This window comes from Panthera tigris, chromosome A1 (assembly GCF_018350195.1).
Source record: "Panthera tigris isolate Pti1 chromosome A1, P.tigris_Pti1_mat1.1, whole genome shotgun sequence".
NCBI classification, from domain to species: domain Eukaryota; kingdom Metazoa; phylum Chordata; class Mammalia; order Carnivora; family Felidae; genus Panthera; species Panthera tigris.
Window position 1 is genome coordinate 132,438,086 of NC_056660.1, and position 22,824 is coordinate 132,460,909.

Consider the following 22,824-nt stretch of genomic DNA (forward strand, 5'->3'; position numbering starts at 1 on the left):
TGATCTATGTATTAGGGTTATCTGGCAACAGCTACTGAATTCTCCCAAGTTTGAAGGCTTTTTGAATAATAATAGTAGACAATGTGGACTGGAACTTAGTTGTCCAAATGTAAGAGATTTAGTATGGAAATATTCCTGACTGTAAGGAATGGGGCAGAGGGGACAGTCACATAACCATGTTTGAATGGATGATGATGCCATCAACTGAAGTGGGGTGTTAAAAGAACAAACAGGCTTAGAAGGTCTAGTTTGTTTTTGGATATGTGGAATTTGAACACTTAACAGGTATCTTTAGCTTAGAAGAGAAACGAAAACGGGATTATAAATCAAATTATCTACATTACACATAATCGTTGAAGAAAATGCAATATCCAAGGGGAAAGAGTAAGAAAGGCAAAAATAAATGCTAACTGCAGGAGGATTCATTGATTTGAGCACAAAAGACAGAAAGGTAGGAGGACATCTAGGAGGCTACAGCTCCCAGACACCCAGGTGTCTATAATTCATGAAGAAGGAAGTCTGCTCAGCAGTTGAAAGTACTGCACATGTCAAAGATTAGGACAGACCATTTGCCCTTCTTTCTTTTGCTCTCTCGTTTTTTGCATTCATTTTATCATTAAGTCCTGTTAGTGCCAAAATTTCTTTCAAATTCTTTATTTCTTTATCAGCTGTCATCACTGCCATTGGCTAAGGACAGATCAAGTTTTTTCATTAGGACTGTTAGGATAGCTAGATCCCTTTCTGCCGGTTTCTTTCTCTTCCCATATATTCTTAATACCAGAGTTACCATTTTATTTATGTATTTTTTAAATGTTTATATATTTTTGAGAGATAGAGCATGAGTGGGGGAGGGGCAGAGAGAGGGAGACAGAATCCAACACAGGCTCCAGGTTCTGAGCTGTCAGCACAGAGCCCAAACCTGACACAGGGCTTGAACCCACGAACTGTGGGATCATGACTTGAGCCGAAGTCAGACGCCCAACTGGCTGAGCCACCCAGGTGCCCCCAGAGTTACCATTTTAAAAGATAATCTCATGTTACGAGTTCCTGGTTTGGCAACGTCCAATAATGACCAACACATAATTTCCTACTCAGTCCAACCTGACTTTTCTGTCTCCTGCCAGTTATCTGAGCTCCAACTACATGGAGTTGACATGCTTTACATACCTTCTCTTATTTCCATGCTTTCCTCTGTTCAGAAGTCATTCCTGTCTTACCTCACCCTTCACTTCTCTTACTTCCACTTTTACTTTGTCTGGCTATTCTAATTAGAAGTCTCTTTCCATTGTAGTACAGTCCTACAAATGGGATTTGGCAAACTATGTATGGCCTGTGGCCTATATCTGGCCCACTGCCTGTCTTTTATATGGCTTGCAAGCTAAGAACAGCTTTTATGTTGTTAAAGGGTTGAATAAAAATCAAAAGAATATTTCACAACATGTGAAAAATTAGGTGAAATTCAGTTTTTCTGGCACAAAACCACAGTCATTTGTTTACATGTTGTCTGTGGCAAAGTTGTGCTACAGTGACAGAGTTGGGTAGTTGAAGAGACCTTTAGGGCCCTTGAAGTGTAACATATTTATGATCTGGCATTTTTACTGAAATAGTTTGCTGACCCTGGTCCATGTCTTTATTATGTCACTTGTGAGTACCTAAAAGTCTTAGTACTTTTAACAGAACAGTTTTTAAGAATTTTTATTTATTTTCATCCTTAACTATGAATAATTTAACGTGCAAAAGATTTGTTTTTATATAGAGAGTATGCGCATTGTTAAAATATTTGTATAAATGTTTGTTCACTACCAGGTCCTCCTCCCTCCCCTGCACCCCCTTTCACTTAGTAGCACTCAGTGGCAGATAGTCTGGGATAGTTGCCAAATATTAGAGAAAAATTCATGGAGATTAATAAAAAATTCTGTCTTCAAATTGGGCAAAAATTGCCATGAATTCATTTTAATAGAAGAATACCTCAGTCCTTCTGATTCCTTGGAACCTGATAATTTTAGAATAAATTTGAGAATTCGGAAGGGACTTTTTTTGGAGCACCTTCGCTAAACAAGTTTTTCTAAGACAGGGATTATGTTTTATTCATTTTTGTATTTGTAGCACTTGACATAGTAACAGCACATAGTAATCATTAATACACTTGAATTAAGGCCTACCACGGAATTTTATCCCATAGCCATTCGACATATTGTTAATAATTACCATAGTTTTATTGCCATATCTTGAAAAATTTAAATCATATACTAGTTTTAGTCAATATTACCATAAAAAAGTTTCATCCATGTTCTAAATATTATTTTCTCTTTGAAGTTCTTATGAGTTAATATGTATTCATTTAAAGAAACCAAAATTTGTTTAAATATTTTCTTTCTTTTTTCTTTACATTAGGAATCTGAAGAACTTTCATCTGATGAAGAGATGAAAATGGCAGAGATGCGACCACCGTTAATTGAAAGCTCTATTAACCAGCCAAAAGTTGTAGCTCTTAGTAATAACAAAAAAGGTTAGATATTGAAAGTGCTAGGAATAGAAATGGGCTGGATTTATCAAATTTATAAATTTTTTTGAAATAAATTTCACTAAATATCATTATGTTACTTAAAACACTTTTTAGAAACAATTTTTAAAACATGCTTTTTTAAAAGTTCTGTTCCTAATCTTCCTAGTTTTTAAAGAAGAATATTGTTAGATTTTTTTTCTCTTCCCTCATACATGTTTACTTATAAGGTCATGGGCTTCACAGGCACACAAAACTGGATTATGATTCCATTTCTGCCACTTACTTGCCATGTAATCCTTGAGCTACTTAATTTTATCCATATGAAGTTACCTGACTTGACATACACTGAGGCTGATGAAGGACTTTACGAGTATCAGATGTACTAGATTATTCATTGTACTCAGATCTAGCACTGTATCTGATGTAGAATAGCTGCTTATTGTTATTTTTCTGTCCTAGAACTCTTTTTTAAACCATTCTCACACCATAGCCATTTTTCACATAACATAGAATCTCAGGCCCTTCTTAGAAATGAAAGGGAGTTTGAAGGGTATCTATCCTTTCCTTTCATCCTTGTCTCACTCCTCCCCATAAGTGCCTGAACTGGTCTGTAGTATCTTTACCAAGTATTTATCCAGCCTTTGCCTTTATGGCATTAATGAAACTTACTATCCAGCTGGCCCTTAGATAGTTTAGGTTTCATGATAATAGTGGTAGTGATATTTGAGTACTTACTAGTTGCTGCTTATTACTATGCTAAATATTTTACATATTTCTAACTGTCACAACGAGGTAGAAGAAGAGGAATATGTCTAGGAAAGAACTTACCTGCCATCTTGTTTAACGATATTTTAAAAATTAAAAACCCAGCACCCAAATACCTTAAAATTGAAGATCCTGAGCCCTATGTACTATTACTGCCAACTGTAAACACAAATTCAGACTAATTGAACTGTGCTCCTTTTGGAACAAAAAAAATATTTTTAATTCATACAATCTCCTATTTCTGTGTCTATATATACAATTTCTATGATTTGGATAGAATTGCATTAGTTAAAAACAGCCTTTAGGGTTGTAAAAATACTGTTATTATCTTCTTTTGTTTTGTTTTTAAGTAAGCTCTGTGCCCACCTTGGAGCTTGAAGTCCTGACCCTGAGTTCCACAGTCGCATGCTCCACCAACTGAGCCAGCCAAGTGCCCAAGTTATTATCTTTTCATTATTACTTAAAAAAAAAATAATACTTTTTAATAGTACCTGTCTATAATGGAGTATAAATATTGTCTATTTCTGTTTATATAAAAAACAAAAGCCATTTCATATATTGATAGTTTATTTTTCATATGCAGTTCTTTGAAATGGCTTAAAAACAGGAAAAGAGAGCTGACCTTGTGAAAACTCCTTGATTGGTAATTTTTTTTAATTGACTGTATTGCTCATTTTTATTTTCAGGATAGATCAAAACAGTTGCATACATGTATGAAATAATTTCTTCCCCAGATAAATTTACCTAAGCTGTGAACTATACTATTTATTCTTTATTATTATGACTTTTTAAAGTAATGAATGTGGGGGCATCTGGCTGGCTTAGTCAATAGGGCATGCAACTCTTGATCTCTGGGTTGTGAGTTCAAGCCTCACATTGGGCATAGAGCCTACTTTCAAAAGACAATTGTAACTGAGTGGAAGAGCCATAGTCACTAAAATTAATTGATGTCCTTAGAAAAACATTGTGTAATATCATCTTGCCAGTAGTAAAAACTAAATCAAATTCTCGGTAACCTTAACATATGTTATATTTGTCAAAAACTAATGGTATTATGAGTTTTAAATTCTTTAATCTTTGTGTGTATTAGGACTGAATTTTCAAAAGTGGCTTTGGTTGTCTTTTTATCCATATAATTTTTTATGTATTTGAACCAGTACAATATAAATGCCATTTGTCTTCACTTCAAAGTATTAAACACAAATTCTTAGTGACTTTATCAACGGCTTAAGTTTTTTTGTTTCAGATGATACAAAGGATACAGATTCTTTATCAGATGAAGTTACACACAATAGCAATCAGAATAACAGCAACTGTTCTTCTCCATCTCGGATGTCTGATTCAGTTTCTCTTAATACTGATAGTAGTCAAGATACCTCACTCTGCTCTCCAATGAAACAAACCCATATTGGTGGTATTAATTCCAAAATCAGGTTTGTGACATCTTAACAGAATAATTTTTTTTGTACAATAGAGATAATAAGGCAAATCAATATATGGACTAAAACCAAAGATTTCACAAATTAATATTATAGAAGTAGATCAGGTAGTGTATGGTTTCGTCCCCATTTTATTACTAATTACTTAACTTTTCTACATTTCCATTTTAAATTAGTTTTTTAAATGGGGAAGAAGAAGGGACCAGGCTGGCTCTGTCCGAACAGTTTGTGACTCTTGATCGTTGGGTTCTGGGTTCAAGCCTCACATGGGTGTAGGGATTACTAAAAAAATAAACTTTTAAAAATATAAATGGGGAAGAAAAGATTTAAAATATCCTAATTCTCCTCATTAAAAAGTTGAACACTTTTATGATATTTTTAGGTATTACAACATAAATAGCTTGTTTGGAGTAATTCAAGTTGAAATAGGTATTTTTTAGATACTCTTTTTTGGGGAGTGTCATTAAAGAGCATTCAGTACTTTTAATTACTTCTGTATCTTTGACTTAGACTTAAATTTGTAGGTCAGACTCTGAAACAAGACTTAATTCCTACAGGCTGAAATTAGCTGAAGTTTAAAACATCTATTATTTGAGCTCTCAATATATTTGGCTATCAAAATAAGACTGTTGTTTTACTTTCATGTTATAATATATCAGCTAGGTGCTTATTAGAAAGATTTGGGTTTCTACTGAACCCACAGCTAATTGTGTAGATATTGTTGACTACTTTTTAGAGGCAAATGATTCTTAAATTCCAGGCATCTTAAGTCAAATTTTGTATTTATTGATTTGAATTGTTGTAAAAGGAAAATGAATTTTATGTCTCAAAATGAGTTTAGCCGTTATGTAGTTGTAATTATGATTATTTATATGTTTTCTGAATTTGAGACTAAAACCTAGTGGTAAAATAATAATTTTTATAACCTCTTAGATGTTAAAATAATGAGTAATTTCTTGAATAATAAAATGTTACTGATATTTTGTTGGGAATTACTTGAGTATTTTATAAATCATGTTTTTTATGTAATGAAATAAAGGCTAAGAAAGGGATATATCCACAACTTTCTTTGTTGTATTTCTAGTAATATAGTCTATTACCTAATGGGAAGATGAATACTGAAGAATACTTGTTGAAACATAACTTGCATATTTATACAAAATGACACAAATGTTTTCATATTTGTGTGAAATAGATTTATTTATTTCTACCAAGTAGAAATAAAATGTTTTCTGTAATCTTGGAAGAGCACATTTATAAATATTTGCCAAATAAAATGAAGTCATTTAGACATCATTAGATTTAGTTTTGCTTTTGATCTTCAAATTATTTTTTCAATGTTGCATTTTTTATTTTCTTTTTTAAATCAACATACAGTAAAATTGACTTTTTGTTGAGTTCTACAAGTTTTGTTTTTAGTATTGTTGATTGTCTTTACATTTTGTAGATATTTGAGTAATTGTTTATTTCTTACCTTTTTATAATGTATTTATGTATTTGAATCTAATAATTACTTAGTTAATGATTAACTATAGTTAATAATTATTAGTAATTATTATTAACTGTAGTTAATGTAAGGTTTCATAATTATTTGTAAAAATGTTTTGTGCTCTTCACTCAACACTTGAAGTCATTGGCTTTCCATGTATCTACCTATCTTTCAAGCATTTCATGTTTTAGCATTTGTGAAAACGTGGATAAGTCCATTTTTCTTCACCATTTAGCCTTATTAATCTATATTGTGGCAAAGTGATTGGTATTATTGATTGTGAATTTTAATTAATGTTTTACTTGTCTCCATTTAATGTAAATCTACATTACTTTATTATTCGATAATATTTTAAAATAACATACTTGCTAATGACTTTCGTCTTTGACTCTCATCAGCTCTTTTAACTTTGTGTAGCTACACATTAATTAGTTATTAATGTTTTTGTTACTAAGAAACTGGGCTTTATGATGTTTATGATAACATTATCTTTGTTTTAGGCAAGAAGATGAAAATTTTAACAGCCTTTTACAAAATGGAGATGTTTTAAATCATTCAACAGAAGAAAACTACCAGGTTCATGATAAAAAAGATTTTAATTTACCTGAATATGATTTGAATATTGAAGAGCGATTAGTTCTTATTGAGAAAGGTGTTGAATCAACAGCCACATCTGATGAATCTCACAAATTAGACCATATCAATATGAATCTTAATAAACTTGTAACTAATGATACATTTCAACCAGAAATAGTGGAAAGATCCAAGACACAAGATATAGTGCTTGGAACGGACTTTTTAAGCATTAATGCTAAAGGAGAAGCTGAGCACTTGGAAAATGGAAATAAGTATCCTAATCTGGAATGTGTAAATAAGGCAAATGGACATCCTGAGGACACTCCACAGTCCCCTAGGAGGACTGAACCACATGACACTGATTCGTCTGTTGATATGGGTATTTCCAAAAGCACTGAAGATCTCTCCCCTCAGAGAAGTGGGCCAATTGGATCTGTTGTGAAATCTCATAGTATAACTAATATGGAGACTGGAGGACTAAAAATCTATGACATTGTTAGTGATAATGGACCACAGCAACCAAGTACAACAGTTAAAGTAACATCTACTGTTGATGGAAAAAATATTGTCAGGAGCAAGTCTGCTACACTTTTGTATGATCAACCATTGCAAGTATTTACTGGTTCTTCTTCTTCTTCTGATTTAATATCAGGTACAAAGGCAATTTTCAAGTTTGACTCAAATCATAATCCTGAAGAGCCAAATATAATAAGAGGCTCCACAATAAGTGGCCCACAATCTACACCTCAAATATATGGTCCTCCACAATATAATATTCAATACAGTAGCAGTGCTGCTGTCAAGGACACTATGTGGCACAGCAAACAAAATCCCCAGATAGATCATGTCAGTTTTCCTCCTCAGCGCCTTCCTAGATCAGAGAGCACAGAAAATCACAGTTACGCTAAACATTCTGCCAATATGAATTTCTCTAACCATAACAACGTTCGAGCTAGTACTGGATACCATTTACATCAGAGAATGGGCCCAGGAAGACATGGGGAAGTGTGGGCCATCTCACCAAATGAACGACTCATTCCTGGAGCAACTCGAACTACGATTCAGCGACAAAGTAGTGTGTCCTCTACAGCTTCTGTAAATCTTGGTGAGTCAGGTCCCACAAGGCGGGCCCAAATTCCAGAAGGAGATTATTTGTCGTACAGAGAGTTACATTCAGTGGGAAGAACTCCAGTGATGTCAGGATCACAGAGACCTCTTTCTGCACGAACATACAGCATCGATGGTCCAAATGCATCAAGGCCTCAGAGTGCTCGACCCTCCATTAGTGAAATACCAGAGAGAACTATGTCAGTTAGTGATTTTAATTATTCACGGACTAGTCCTTCAAAAAGACCAAATGCGAGAGTTAGTTCTGAGCATTCTTTATTAGATCCTCCAGGAAAAAGTAAAGTTCCTCATGACTGGCGAGAGCAAGTACTACGACACATCGAGGCCAAAAAATTAGAAAAGGTAATTAAATATGAATTTTTCATTTTCCTCTCTATGAATTTATTTTTCTTAAAAATATTTGGTATTCTTTGTTTTTTAAACAAGGTGATACAAGATGCTCTGAATTACTGAATACATACTTAACATTTGAGGAGTTTTTTCTTAGTGTTTACAATAGAGTCTAAGTTTAGACTTAGCCGGACTCAAAAACAACTGAGATGGTAGTGTATGCTTCTTTTCTGCCTCTTATTCCCCAGTGTTTTCTAATGATCTTAAATTCATTGCCTGTGTTTATGTGTGTATCTCTTTTAGATTCTGCCACACATACTGTAAATAATACATGTGTATACATGTGTACCTCCTTTTAGCAGTTTTTGACCTCCTGCTCTCGTCTATTAATTATTGTTGGTTATGTAAATATGTGTATAAAAATAGAACTATATAGTTAGAAAAATAACAAGAAATATAAATATTTCATCTAAGATTTTTTTTTCCCAGAGAATGTTAAAAGACTAACACTGTCACTGACATAGATGTCTTCTGGCACGGCATTTATTCTTGACTTTTTTGAACTGCATTTCTGACTTTTCTGATCTCAAGTGTCTGTCACTCTAATGAAGTTTAGAAATGATTGGTAAAACAACTTAGGCATCTCTTCAGTTTAACTTCACATGTAGATGTCATTTTTTTGAAAGGAGTTAAAATTTTTTAAAATTATATAAAACTGATAAATTAGTGTCACAGTTCTTTGGCTTTGGCTCAAGTGTATGGGGCACATTTTTAAAGATTTAATTTCATATCTCTCAGTAGTTTTTACCCAAGAATTTTGTTATCTCTGTTTATTAAATATGTTTTTTAAAACAGCTAAATGTATACAACCTCAATTAGTCATTTAAAAAAGTTCCCTAGGTCTAATTTTTTTAGAAGTAAACCCGTAAAATATGATTAGTATCGTATATCAATTCACATTAAACTTCTGCCTGTAATTATTAGCTCTTTTCAGTGCTGTCTTCCCAACTTTAAATAGCTGTGCATCTAATGGTCTTAGGCAACCTCATTCTCTTCCATTTTGTTTCAGTATAACTGTATAAATTGTTGGTTCTTTGGACTTGTGTGCCTTTTCTAAGGAATTTGGAAATTTCTTAAGCAGAGGAATACCACAGCTGTTTTATAAGTAAACTTCTGGAGATAATATGGAATTGGAAGGAGGGAGGGCTATAGTTTTTTGTTGTTGTTTTGTTTTGTTTTTTTTGAGAAGGAAGAGGCTACAGTTAAGTTGATTGAGCTATGAGGCTATCTAGTGGTCCAGAAAATAAATGAGAAATGTTTCGGAGGAACTGAGACAAAGGCAAGAATTCAAGACACCATTTTGAAACACACTTTATAATATCTGACTCGTGATTGGAATATTCCTCTAATAATAAGTCTTTGAGGAAAAGGGAGTAAGCTTGAGTGGTGCCTTGAATGACTGGTTGTTGGGATTGCCAAAATAGAGAAGGAATAACAGATTTGGATAAAGAGATGAGTCTGGTTATCATTATATTCTATAGAGTTGACATGTCAGGAGCTATTCTCCCATTACTGTCTGACGGAGATATACCTAGACTTTAGTCATCAGGAAGCAGGTAGCAGCTACCCCATTGTTCATTGTACCTCTCTGTTTTTTATAATTAGAAATTCGCTGTACAATTACTTGAGGAGTACATGCCAGTAGTTTCCCACTTGTGCCCACTGGTAATTTAGAAGTGAAAATTAGCCCAAGGAAACTAAGAAAAGCCTTGTGAGGACACAGAGCAACATGATTTAGACCAAACACTTGAAAGCTTTGGTTGAAAATGGTGGAGGGTGATGGAAAATCTCTTTTGCTCCTCTGCAATTCCTCTTCCTCCCCCAAATTTAATTCTGATGGCAGGTAGACATTTGAAAAATTTCCCCAGGGAATTTCACAATGCCCAACCCTCCCTTTAGAGGTAAGTCCCCAAATCATAAGTTGCTACTTTGCCCAGCTTATTTGTTTAGCATTAATACAGTAATTAGATAAGTTAAAGCTTACTTGGTTTTTTAAACCTTGTTGTAGTAACTTTCCTTCCTGTCCCTGCAACAAAACTGTACCTGGAACCCAAACATGTGATTATATCTCACCTCATTCTTCTCAAGACTTGTTTAATTAAACTCATGATTCTTATAAGAAGCACTCAACCAGAATATGATTAATGTAACATGAAAATTGCCACATTCATTTGCTTTTATACAGCTATTAGCCTGTAATGAACATCAGTGTCCAGGACATATTCCTTAACTGAGCTCTGCACAATGTGTTGTGTTGTAACAGGATGCAGTTTTATATGGACGTCTGTGTACAACCCTGAATTACAAACCAGATGTGTTCTGAGCTTCAGCCTTCTTAGTCAGTGAAATATTTACAAAAACCTTACATATGTTCAAAGACAACAGAAAAGGCTTTGATTCCTGGATTTACATATCATTAAAAAGGGTCATTTGGGCCATTCAAATTAAGAACATATTAAAATTGTGTGTAACACATGAGTATGTGTTGTTTATGTTGGGGCGGGGGGGTTAGTGTGTGTAATTTCTTTAGTTTTACATTCTAATCAAATGTTTATGGAACCTCTGAATTGCCACTGCCAAATCCTTATTGTTTGTGAAATGGTCTGGGAAAGTATAGTTGTGGCCTCTTAAGTTTAGCTTTTTCTTTACTCATTACTTTGGAATCCACAAAATAACTAAGAGTGCATTGTAATTTTATAGATCTCTTTCATTCTCGAAGGCCATATTAATGTTTCTTGATATTAGAGATCAACTTCATAATCTGGAGAAGGTATATAGGTTCTCTGAGAGTAATATAGAAATGCTTGTAAGCTTACAAGCTTGTAATGACAACATACACATATAATGCTTACAAGCATTTCTATACTTCTTGATAAGCAAGCCGTGCTCAAAGTGTGGTTACTCTCAATTTAACCATAAGACCATCCAATATTCAGGGACATGAGTAAAAGCATCCACATGAAAAAACAGCATTTAACAGCTCTAGGAGTAAACAAGCAGGAACAATGAAAATCAGGCATTGTGTTTATTGAGGTACATTTTTTAGGCAGCTCTGGGATTAGTGATTGGGCATTCATGTAAACTCAGTCTGCATGAAGATTCCATCAGTGATTCTTCAAGTTTAAGCAGCAAATGCCACTGCTAACTCCTAAAATCTTAAGTATCTATTTATTTGAATGGGAAATTTTTTTTACAAGTACATTTTCTAGGGGTTTTTTTCTTCTGGTAATTTGAGAGCGGGAAGAGCCTTGTAAATGCTATATACTAAAACTTTGTGTTATATACTAAAACTATGTTAACCTTTTTTCTAATGTAAGACATGTTTCTAAATGTAGAAGGTAATTTTTTTTTAGAGAAGGTAATGGCCAAAAAAAGAAAGAAAGAAAGAAAGAAATTGCAATGGCCAAAAGCCAAGTGTTTTTTGCCGATAATATTTTGTGCTTTGTACGTATGTTTAAACTTAAGCTGAGAAATCAGCTTGTATTCTTATAGAACTACACATATATACATACATTTAAGTTTGACATCAATTCCTGTTTTCTGATAAACTTCCAATAAGATGTATTAGGAGTAAAGGAAATAATTGCATTGTAAAAGACACTATATGTTTGTACTTTCTTTAGTGTTTAAACATGTGAATGGTTGGATTTACATGTACTTTATGTGTATATGTGTATGTTGTCATGTAAATAATATGGTAAATAGTGCCAATTTCTTGCAGTGGCACTGAAAATTCAGTGCATGATATTCCCTGTGTGGTATTGGGGTTACTTATAAATACGTCTATGTACATAACATGTCTTGTGAATTTTGCATGCTACACTAATCTCTGTTAAATCTATCCCCTCTTTATTCAGAGCATGCTGTCAAGGTCCTTTAATTCCAATTTTACTGCTGTAAGCAACTTTCACTATGGCAGCTCTAGGGATCTGCATGGCAGCCAAGGCAGCCTTGCCTTGAGTGTTGCAGACGGAAGAGGTTCTGGTGGGCACATTTTTCGAGTGAGTACCTGTAGTAGACCAGTACTTTTAGTACACAGAAGAGAAAAAAAGACCCCACATTTTAATGCTTTCATGTTTTTAGAAAATACATTTTTACTGTGGGTTAGATACTTTGATAACCTTCTGGTTCTTCCATGGCTTAGTTCTAAAACTTTCTGCAAAGCTGATTTAGTATTTATCTCTCAAGTTTCTCTGGCCATCAGCTAAGGATGTAGTCTGCTCTTGTTTATGTAAATAGGGATGAGCAATAGGAATAACTGAGAGTTGTTTTTTTTTCTACTTATTATGCTTTACGGTGTTTTCTCTTAATAAAATTAACTAACTCTCTCTAAATCAAGGTTTAAGGCTATGCTGTATATAGTACACAGTGGGGTTGTGGGGAAGAATAATTTTTACTTTAGTGATTGAGAATTGGCAGATGAAAAGCACTGCCTGGAAGTAAGTTTAATCACAGTTTGCTAGATAGGATTAAATGTGAGACTGGAGAAATTCTAAGAAATACCAATGAAAAGGCAAAAGCCAAATTCTTTTATTAATGGTTAATAGTCATTAACGGTTTTTTATTTATTTATTGATTGATTGATTGATTGATTGATTGAGAAAGAGAGAGAATCCCAAGCAGACTCCTCCTCACTCAATGCAGAGCCTGACACGGGGCTCAATCCCATAAACCATGAGATCAAGACCTGAGCTGAGATTAAGAGTTGGATGTTTAACCGACTGAGCCAACCAAGCTCCCCAGTGGCATATTCTTTTAATGAAAGTTAAGGGTAAGGGTTAAGAATGGCAGAGAAGGAGAAAGAACAGAACAGCTCTGGCCTGGCTCTATTTTAAGATTTTTCTCTTAATAACAACGTGAGGTGTAATATGGCCTCAAAATAAATACTTCCTTCTCCCCCTTTCCTTTCATTCCAAAAAGATTTTTCTCCTTTTTACAGCCTTACTTGTCTCCTCCCCACAGTTTTATTTCCATGTTTACTCTGATTACTTCTGGGTCCTTTGCTTTTTCCTGAGGGTCCCCATCCTCTTTTTAGTACATAGCTGGCTTTGCTCTGTTGTGTTCTAAGGCAAGAGCAGTCTCCTGGATTCACTCCGCTGTGGCTGGGCTTCACTCTTCTTGCTCTGCCCTCTGTCATCTGCCACCACTTGGATTCCATGTTAGAGTGATAGCAGTTGTTTTGTAATTTATCCCTTTGAAATGGAGAGAGAAGGGTGATAGCTCTTAAGCCCAGCATTTCTGGTACTCTTTCCAAGTGAAGCCAAAGAATGGACACAAGAGGCTTTTATCAACTCAGGGGTTATCCTTATAGTCATCTGGAACAGTTATTCTTTCCAAATTCTTGTACAGTAATATTTTTTGCTTGTTATTCTTACATTCAGAGCCTTTGAGTCTATTGCATTTTACTTTTTCATTCATAATATATAGTTGTTCTTTTAAAGACCTGAATAGACTGGAGTTTAAACTTGCAGCTATGACCTAAGTTGATTACTGTGGGTTCTGAGAGCACATCTCAGAAATGAGGAAGGAAGGCAAAATATTCATTGCATAAATACACAAAATTAGATCAAACCAAATCTAAAAATGCTAATCCATGCTTTGAATGAGCAACTAACTACACATGATAGCTCTGTTGCAGATAAAGTTTATAAGATTAAATTACAAGCCCTTAGGTTTTTATGTATCCTGTGGTATATCATAATGAAGTAGATTTCAGATTATTTTTCAGTATGATGATGTAGTTTACATACCTGTGTTGCTAGCCACATACTGTTTTGAAAGTTACAATAGTGCTATTTATCACAATCCCTTTAGTTTTCAAGAATATAGCTGGGTATATTTAGAACTAGATTAAAATGAAAAGTACAGGCATCTTTCTTCCCAGCATGTTTGTAAAAAATATTCAGAGATAATGAAATAACTGAGTCTGCTTTTTTCTCTAAACCTATCATTGAGGTAAACTAGAAGGATATTATTGGTCATATAAAAATATGAACTCTAGTTAATTTTAAGTGTTTCACCAAACCATTGGTTTTGAAAATACTGAGCTAATACTATGATACAATTAAGTTAAAGTGAATTTTATGAGACTATATATTTATTAATACTGTTTATCATTAAAAAGAAGATCCCAGGTGGCACTGTGCTGTTAAAAGAATAGCAGTTAATTTTTTTTCCAAAAAACCCAAAAACCTTTATATATACTCAACAAGAGATTGTTTTAGTTGCTCTTAAAATTTGGGACTCTTAACTTTGATTAATAACTAAATCAACCTAGCACAGTATTGCTAGCTTCACAATAATTTCACAGTATTGAAAGCTAGGTATTACTGTAAATATAACAGAAAGCATTATGAAGAAATAGCTTAACAGTGTATGTTAAAAGTACTAATAATTTTTACAGTTTTGTTGAGATGTAATTGACATATTAGTCCAAAGTATATATCATAATAATTTGATATATGTATATATTGTGAAATGAATGCCACAACAAATTTAGTTAATGTCCATCGTCAAGGTACTGATATTAATGGCAGTTATGATGGTGATGTTTATTGGGTTCTTCATCTTTCCATGATCTTGTAATATTTTTTCCTAATCTCCTTTCACGTGTCATCATCATTTTGATTTTACATCTTAAAGAACATTGTTTGTTTACTTTTTATTTTCCCCTCATTTGAAGCATCCCCAGACATCCTGTCCAGGAGATCCTTGTCAAGATGATCTATTCATTTCAGGACAGCCGAACTACTCATCAGCTACACTTAGTCACAAAGATGTTCCTCCAGACAGCTTGATAAAAGTAGGTGCTCAGGAAATAAATGAACACATCTCTTTGAACTTACTCTATTTTACAGATTTTAAACTGGAAATATCATGTATGCTTTAACGATGAAAATAATTTTTTGAGGACTTTTCCTCCTTGATTAGTAAAGATTTTTTTTAAAAACTAATTTAGAAATATGAAATATATTTTTGCCCTGTTATTTCCTGGTTTAGTCCATGATTTTTTTTCCACACTGGAGAATCATTTTATTGTTTTTGATTTCTCTACTATCACCTACTTACCTTATTGTTTGAGTCAGAGGCTCTTTGCATTCCTGTTTGAGTCAGAGGCTTTTTGGTATTGGAGAATTAAAGATGAACCTGTCTTAAATTCCTCACTTGAGGATATTTTATCATTACTAAAGACATTTTAAAATTCTTTAAATGTAATTAAAAATCACCTTGAAAGCGTTTTGTATGTGATAAATGATGATTGTATTCTTAATACTTTTGTTACTAAAGCATCACTTACTCACAGATTTTACTTTTCTGTCACCCAATACCAGATAGTTAACTCTTTTCTTTAATATTCTCGCTCAGCTATTCTTTCTCTTAACTAATTCCGTATCCCTTGTATAACGAGATACAATTATGAAGCATACTTATGTATTATATAAAAACTTTTGCATTGTTCTTGAGAGTAGGAACCCAGACATATAGCATAAATTCATACATATCTATTTATTTTACCTTTTTTTTCTTTTTCTTTTAATTGAGCTATGTTAACCAGTTTCTTTTTCTTTTTAATATCAATTTTGTATTCTAGGTTACTGGGTTTGTTTTCATACTTTTATTCTCCTGAGCCATCTGCTAATGATAGCTTATTTTATTCCATGGGTATGTTTAACATTGATGTAAAGTGTCAGGCACAACCAAGAATCTAGGTGTCTAGAAGTCTGAAGCATGGGTCAGAAGTAATTACTGTTTGGAATATTTTCCTTAGGAGAAAGGTATTGAATCTGCACATAGGAATAAATGGTATAAATGTGGAGAAAAGCAAGAGCTATGTGCTGAGTTGTGTATAAGTAATAAAATAACAGCACAAGCATTTAAATACTCCTGGGCAGATGAATTGCTTCAAATCTACAGAGTTCAAGTAGTAAGCAACCACAATTTAAAAAGAAAAAATATAAAGATAATAAAATACCTCATTCTCTTTTTCTCCAACCAGTGTAAGATTTGTCATAGAGTAATATCATCTTTGTGCTCTGTTATAAAACCCCCATATAAGTTTCCAAACTTGAGAAATAACCAAGTTCTCAAATATAACACAGTGAAAAGCTAACTTTTTTTTAAAGTAAAAATCTTCACCAAAAGGGAAGCTTCTTTGTTTCCTTCAGCAAGGTTGATGTAAAAAGAGCATGTAGTTCTGAAACAATTGCCATAATCTTTTCCCAAACTTTTCTACTTTGGAATAATTTTAGGAGAATGGGGCTCAGTATTTATCTCATAGTTTTTCTATAATTCACTTGTGGATGAGATCACCTTTTTATTAATAATCAACAATGAAATTTTAAATGATTGAATAGCTTAAAAGTATTTCCTCTTATATACAAAAATCTCTTTATATGCAAATATTTATAATACAAATGTAAACTTATTTTTCAGATAGATTTCTCATACTGGGGCACCTGGGTGGCTCAGTCGGTTAAGCGTCCAGATCTTGATTTCCCCTCAGGTCATGATCTCACAGTATGTGAGATTGAGCCCCACGTTGGGCTGTGCTCTGACAATGGGCCTGCTTGAGATTGCTTCTCTCCCTCTCTCTCTGCCCCTCCCTGCTCACACTCTTGCTTGCTCTCTCTCAAAATAAATAAAAAATTCCTCATGCCGACATAACAGCCACATTTCCACAAAGGTGGCTTTAAGTCTAAAACTCAGATTCATTCATTCTGAACAATGAGAAGCATTAAAACAAGGATAATTCTTTAACAAAATAATCACCTCAGATTTTTTTGCGTAGCTTGTGAAGAGTAAAACAGAATGTCAAGGCTTAATTTTTGTGGTTAATATTTTATGGAACTAACATTTAGAGAGTTTAAAAATTGCTAAGTGGTACACACACACACAAGGAATAAATTTGCTTTTTACTATATTTGTATTTGTTAATTCTGGAAAGAAAGGAATAAAAGTAGAAAATATACTCAGAATAGTAAAAAAATTCTACCACAAAACTTGTTACTTCTGCTCAGCAGAAACATGAAAAAAATGCACCTTCTATGTGTGTGTGAGATGGGAAAATTTACCCTTTTACTGGGCTTAAATTTTAAAATTTTGACATAATCACTGTTTGCTGTTATTGTAAGAAAAAACAGGTCCATGCATACCAAATAGAAAAGCAAATAATTTTATGATAACTTATTTGAAACTTTAAAGAGTGAGAATCTGTCTGCCAAGGACTCAGGCAAGTTTAGAATTCATAGATTTTTTTCTTTTAAAGTGTAAAATTAGAAAGAATAGTGTAAGTGTCTTGATAATGTATGATTTAGAATGTTATACTCTAGTGCTTTTGTAATACTCCAAGAAGAAAATCCAACTATTTGTAATAAGACATTATTATTGGTCATTTTAAGACACTTCGTGTTTTTCTTAGATGCCTTTGAGTAATGGACAGATGGGCCAGACCCTCAGGCCTCAGGCAAATTATAGTCAAATACATCACCCCCTTCCTCAGGCTTCTGTGGCAAGGCATCCCTCTAGAGAACAACTAATTGATTACTTGATGCTGAAGGTGGCCCACCAGCCTCCATATACACAGCCCCATTGTTCTCCTAGACAAGGCCATGAACTGGCAAGGCAAGAGGTAAGAACAATCAAGAATACTTGAAATATGAAACTAAGCTCTTAATGTACTTTATAGGTTATTTAATTATTAGCAATAAATCCGTGTAGAATTTTAACATAGTTTTTACCATTTTGTTTAAAGGTGTGGTTTCATGTTAAGTTAATAAGGTGTCAAACTTTGTATTTAACTTGACTCTATGATCTCCCATGTTCTGATTAATTGACATAGCATTTAGTGTTTTGGATGTGATTATTTTTTTCCTAAGGTGGTTGCGTATCCAAAACCTTTTGATGATATTCCAGTAATCAGACCTTCAGGAATATGAATAATAGACCATGAAACTTGACTGGCATGTTATGGTTTCCTATTGTTAATTGACACAGAGAGTTTGAAATTTGACCATAGTCTCCAAACTACTTCAAGAATTAAATCTTACAAAGTAGTATTTAAAAGGTGGCTAATCATACATTTGTATATTTGGATAGTTTATTGATAAAATAATACTATTAGAAACATAGGTAGAGAACAAATGTTTTATTCCTTTTGCTTTAGTCTCTGGGGAAAGGGAGGGTTTTGCAACAAGTTTAGTTCTTGATCTTTTTTTATAACGTGGTTATAAAAAATATTATCAATTGATCATCAATCCTAACATCTTGTGAGCATAGAAACAGATTCAGGAAATGAATCCAACAACCACACAGGGATTTTTAAATATCTTCTGAAACACCCAGTACACAGAGATACTATGTAATTTAGATATTTTACAGATGGAAACTGATCCTAAAATACATGTTTTGTTTGTATGCTCTATATCATTAAAATTCATGATATTAAAAAAAAAAAAAACCCACAGGGTCAACATTAATCAATTGCCTGTCCTTGTAAAACAGCAATAGTTTAAGTTAGGAGCTGTGCTTTATAATCTCAGCTGTGCCTTTAACTCACTAACTCATTAACATGGTATTCCATGTTGTAGTTTCCCTTTATCTGCCTGAATGTTTATTTTAGATGAATCTTTATGTATTTTACCAATAGTTAAATACTGTGTGTAGCTTTTTCTGAGATAGTGGTAATAGTTTATTTTCATATTAATTTAGATCCGAGTGAGAGTTGAAAAGGATCCAGAACTTGGATTCAGCATATCAGGAGGTGTTGGGGGCAGAGGAAATCCATTCAGACCCGAAGACGATGTGAGTTTGTTTGTATGTCTTTGAGATATCCATAAGGATTTATTCACTAACATAGTGCTCTTATACATAAGTGAAAATTTAACAGATACTTTTATAAATCGAGAAAACACATCACCTTTTTTATTACTCTCTTTATTCATCTTTTTGTCTTGAAATACCACTTCATATGAATTGTTTGAGGAAAGCAAATTAAACCCCCAATTTTATTTTATTTTTTTCCTGGTGATTTTATTTATTTATTTATTTATTTATTTATTTATTTTAATATGAAATTTATTGTCAGATTGGTTTCCATACAACACCCAGTGCTCATCCCAACAGGTGCCCTTCTCAGTGCCCATCACCCACTTTCCCCCTCCCTCCCACCCCCCATCAACCCTCAGTTTATTCTCAGTTTTTAAGAGTCTCTTATGGTTTGCCTCCCTCCCTCTCTCTTTTTTTTTCCTCCCCCTCCCCCATGGTCCTCTGTTAAGTTTCTCAGGATCCACATAAGAGTGAAAACATATGGTATCTGTCTTTCTCTGTGTGACTTATTTCACTTAGCATCACACTCTCCAGTTCCATCCACATTGCTACAAAAGGCCATATTTCAATCTTTCTCATTGCCAAGTAGTATTCCATTGTGTGTATAAACCACAATTTTTTTATCCATTCATCAGTTGATGGACATTTAGGCTCTTTCCATAATTTGGCTATTGTTGAAAGTGCTGCTATAAACATTGGGGTACAAGTGCCCCTATGCATCAGCACTCCTGTATCCCTTGGGTAAAGTCATAGGAGTGCTATTGCTGGGTCATAGGGTAGATCTATTTTTATTTTTTGAGGAACCTCCACACTGTTTTCCAGAGCTAAACCCCCCAATTTTAAATGTCCATTATATTATGAAGTGATTTTTAAATTTTGTTATTGCTTTTCTGCACATCTGTAGAAATAATTCCATCACTTTAATGAAAATCACTATACTCAAGTCAGAATTATCAGCACCAAAAAAAACATTGGGCTGTGACAATATTCAGAGAAAACCGGGAGAAAAATTGTACTGTAATTCAAGTGTTTGCATACAGTTAAAGAAAAATTGTTCCTTGTTACTCTGTTATTTATGCATCCTGTTTTCCATTAAATGTTTATCTTTTTTGTTGTTGCTGAAGGGTATATTTGTAACAAGGGTACAGCCTGAAGGACCAGCATCAAAATTATTACAGCCAGGTGATAAAATTATTCAGGTAAATAAGATACATCTTTTTATTATTTTCTTAGTTTTTCACTTTATAACATCTTCCTCATCAAGGAATTATTAAATGCCAGATTTTGAAAATAACTCTTTTGTGAAGTTTATTTTTAAATATTTGTGGGTGAAAAACACTGGCATTTCTTATAAGCTACTCTCTATTATTTTCATCATTTAAAATATTTCTTCCTTGTACGTTGCAAAATCATATGGATATTTTTGAATACATGTTTGATATTTCCTAGCATTTTGTTTAAGTTTAGGAATACTAACTTCTTTAAAATAGGTTGAAAGAATCTTTTTGTTACAAGAATTAAAGAATTTAGTTCATTTGAAGCACTTGGAACTGTGTGTCTGGTATATAGTAAGACCTCAATAAATGTTAGGCCTAAATTATAAGAAATGTAGTGTTTATTGATGGCCCAAGGCAATATGAAGAGTAGGCCTTGCCCTCTGCTATCCTTGCATCTCGGTTGCCTCATTTATATATTAGCACATACACATAACACCTGTCTGACACTGTGTCTTAGACAAGTGCTTCCTAACATTGGATTGCTACATAAGAATCATCTGAAGACGAGGTTCCTGAGTCCCACCTTCAGAGATTTTATTTCCATAGATGTGGGGTAGGGCCCAGGAGTCTACATGTTATTTTAAATCGCCAAAATAATTCTTATTTTCTGCCAGGTTTGTGGACTACCCAGCAGAAATTTAAGTGCACAGATGCAAATACATTATTATTAAATGTTTTTCTGAAAGATATTTTTCTTCTTTCTTCTAGGCCAATGGCTACAGTTTTATCAATATTGAACATGGACAAGCAGTATCTTTGCTAAAAACTTTCCAGAACACAGTAGAGCTCATCATTGTACGAGAGGTTTCCTCATAAGGAATGTGGACAAAAAGAGGGGGAAGGCAGCAAGATTTATTGGAAGATATTTGCAGGGGAAATTAATATTTTGACTATTTTTATATGTAAAGAAGAACTCAAAAATTATGTTCAAATTTGTACATTAATGAAATCATGGAACTCGTGGTTAGAGGGAAAGAACCACTGTACAGTATATAGGGGAGACTGTTGAATTCATACCATATAAAACTTCTTGTTAGGTTTTTAAACATAGCAATCAAGGCTACAAAAACAAACATATGTTGTTTTTGTATAGATAGTAGGTTTATTTTTGGATTTCATACACATGACTGAACTCTGTGCAAGGCTCTAGTTAGCCTTGATTGTAGCCCAGAGACAGATGGCAGAGCTCTCTGTCTCATAGCTTTTATGCCCTTATTTTTATTCAACTCATATTAATGTTTTTCTGCTGAAACTACTTTTTTTTAATGTGGGCAAGAGATTTGAAGTGTTGGTTTTTGCTATGTGCATATTGAATTGAAGAGTGAGTAGGTGAAGGTGGTGCTGGTGGGTTCACTTTCCAAGGCCAGATTAAAACCATCAATTCCTATAAAAATCTGGAAGCAAAGATTGAAAAAAACAGCTGTTAATGTGTTTTTATTAATAGAATAATGCAATAAAAATGTAATGTCTTTTTAAAGAAATAAAAAAGACGATAATTGCATTTTACGAGCTCTACAGGATCTGTTCTTGTTCTAGCCATTGACAATGCATTTGCTACCGGTGATTCAATTTTTAATTTTTTAGTCACAGGAAATTTTTAACTCTACTGTAGATGCCTGTCCATGCATTTCTTGTGATATGGATATCCTTTGATTTTTTTGCAAATGGTGATGTTTTATAATTAGTACTCCGTTTTAATCTTAATTTATAATTTTTATTTTAAGCAGCAAATGAAACTAAAATGGCCAGTTTTGAGATTGTGTTGCTGTAACACAAAACGTAAGCAGATTTAGGAAAGTCTCTCGATCTTGTTTGGTCTCACATTGCCTTGGTAAAGTAAAAGGAAACAGTACGCATGGAGCTAGGAAACCAAAGCAAGTTTGTGAAATTGGCACAGTGATAGAGAATTGCTGTGGAGAGTTGTAGAGCAAAGGGATGGGTCTCTGAGGCCTTCCAGTGTGTCACGGTATTCAAATAAAGGGCTGTTCCTACAGGTAACATTAAATGTGAACTCGACACTTCAGAGTCTTTAAAGGGTTTCTAAGTGTATCAGTGTAATAGAATAGTGTTTTACCACCAGCTGCCTTTGTTCCTCGTTAGTGTTAACAAATATTTCATAGATGTCATTAATTTGTTTATCCAAACCATTAATTTTATTTGTTTTTGTTCTGTCTGTGTAATTAAATAAAATTTTAGTAACATGAAATGGTAAGAATTAATGCATGGTTATTTGGACCAGAAAAAAGTGCCACAGAAGACCAATAACTGTTTTTAGTCAAGGCTAGTCTGGAGCCTTTCATTAGAGCAATATTCAGTTATTGCGATTCATTTTTAATTAGTAAGAAATATAATTTTGGAATTTTTAATCTGTTATGCTTTGTTCTTCAACCTTGTTTTAATTAAGACTTTTATAGGACTAGCAAAAATGGC

The 22,824-nt window shown here is 33.5% G+C and overlaps 1 protein-coding gene across 11 annotated transcripts in view; it reads left to right on the top strand.

Moving 5' to 3' along the window:
• The window catches only part of ERBIN (erbb2 interacting protein), a 127,627-nt gene extending 105,027 nt beyond the window's left edge, over nt 1-22,600 (top strand). For 3 of the 11 annotated variants that reach the window (XM_042987664.1, XM_042987688.1, XM_042987667.1), the window contains exons 19-27: nt 2,395-2,509; nt 4,518-4,704; nt 6,700-8,245; nt 12,151-12,294; nt 14,976-15,095; nt 17,712-17,921; nt 19,001-19,093; nt 20,242-20,316; nt 21,103-22,600. In XM_042987664.1, coding sequence (XP_042843598.1) covers nt 2,395-2,509; nt 4,518-4,704; nt 6,700-8,245; nt 12,151-12,294; nt 14,976-15,095; nt 17,712-17,921; nt 19,001-19,093; nt 20,242-20,316; nt 21,103-21,210 — 2,598 coding nt within the window. In that variant the 3' untranslated portion in view covers nt 21,211-22,600. The remainder of the gene's footprint in view (nt 1-2,394; nt 2,510-4,517; nt 4,705-6,699; nt 8,246-12,150; nt 12,295-14,975; nt 15,096-17,711; nt 17,922-19,000; nt 19,094-20,241; nt 20,317-21,102) is intronic. The other 8 variants (XM_042987668.1, XM_042987677.1, XM_042987670.1 and 5 more) reach the window with 8 other exon arrangements.
• The last annotated feature ends 224 nt before the right edge of the window (nt 22,601-22,824 follow it).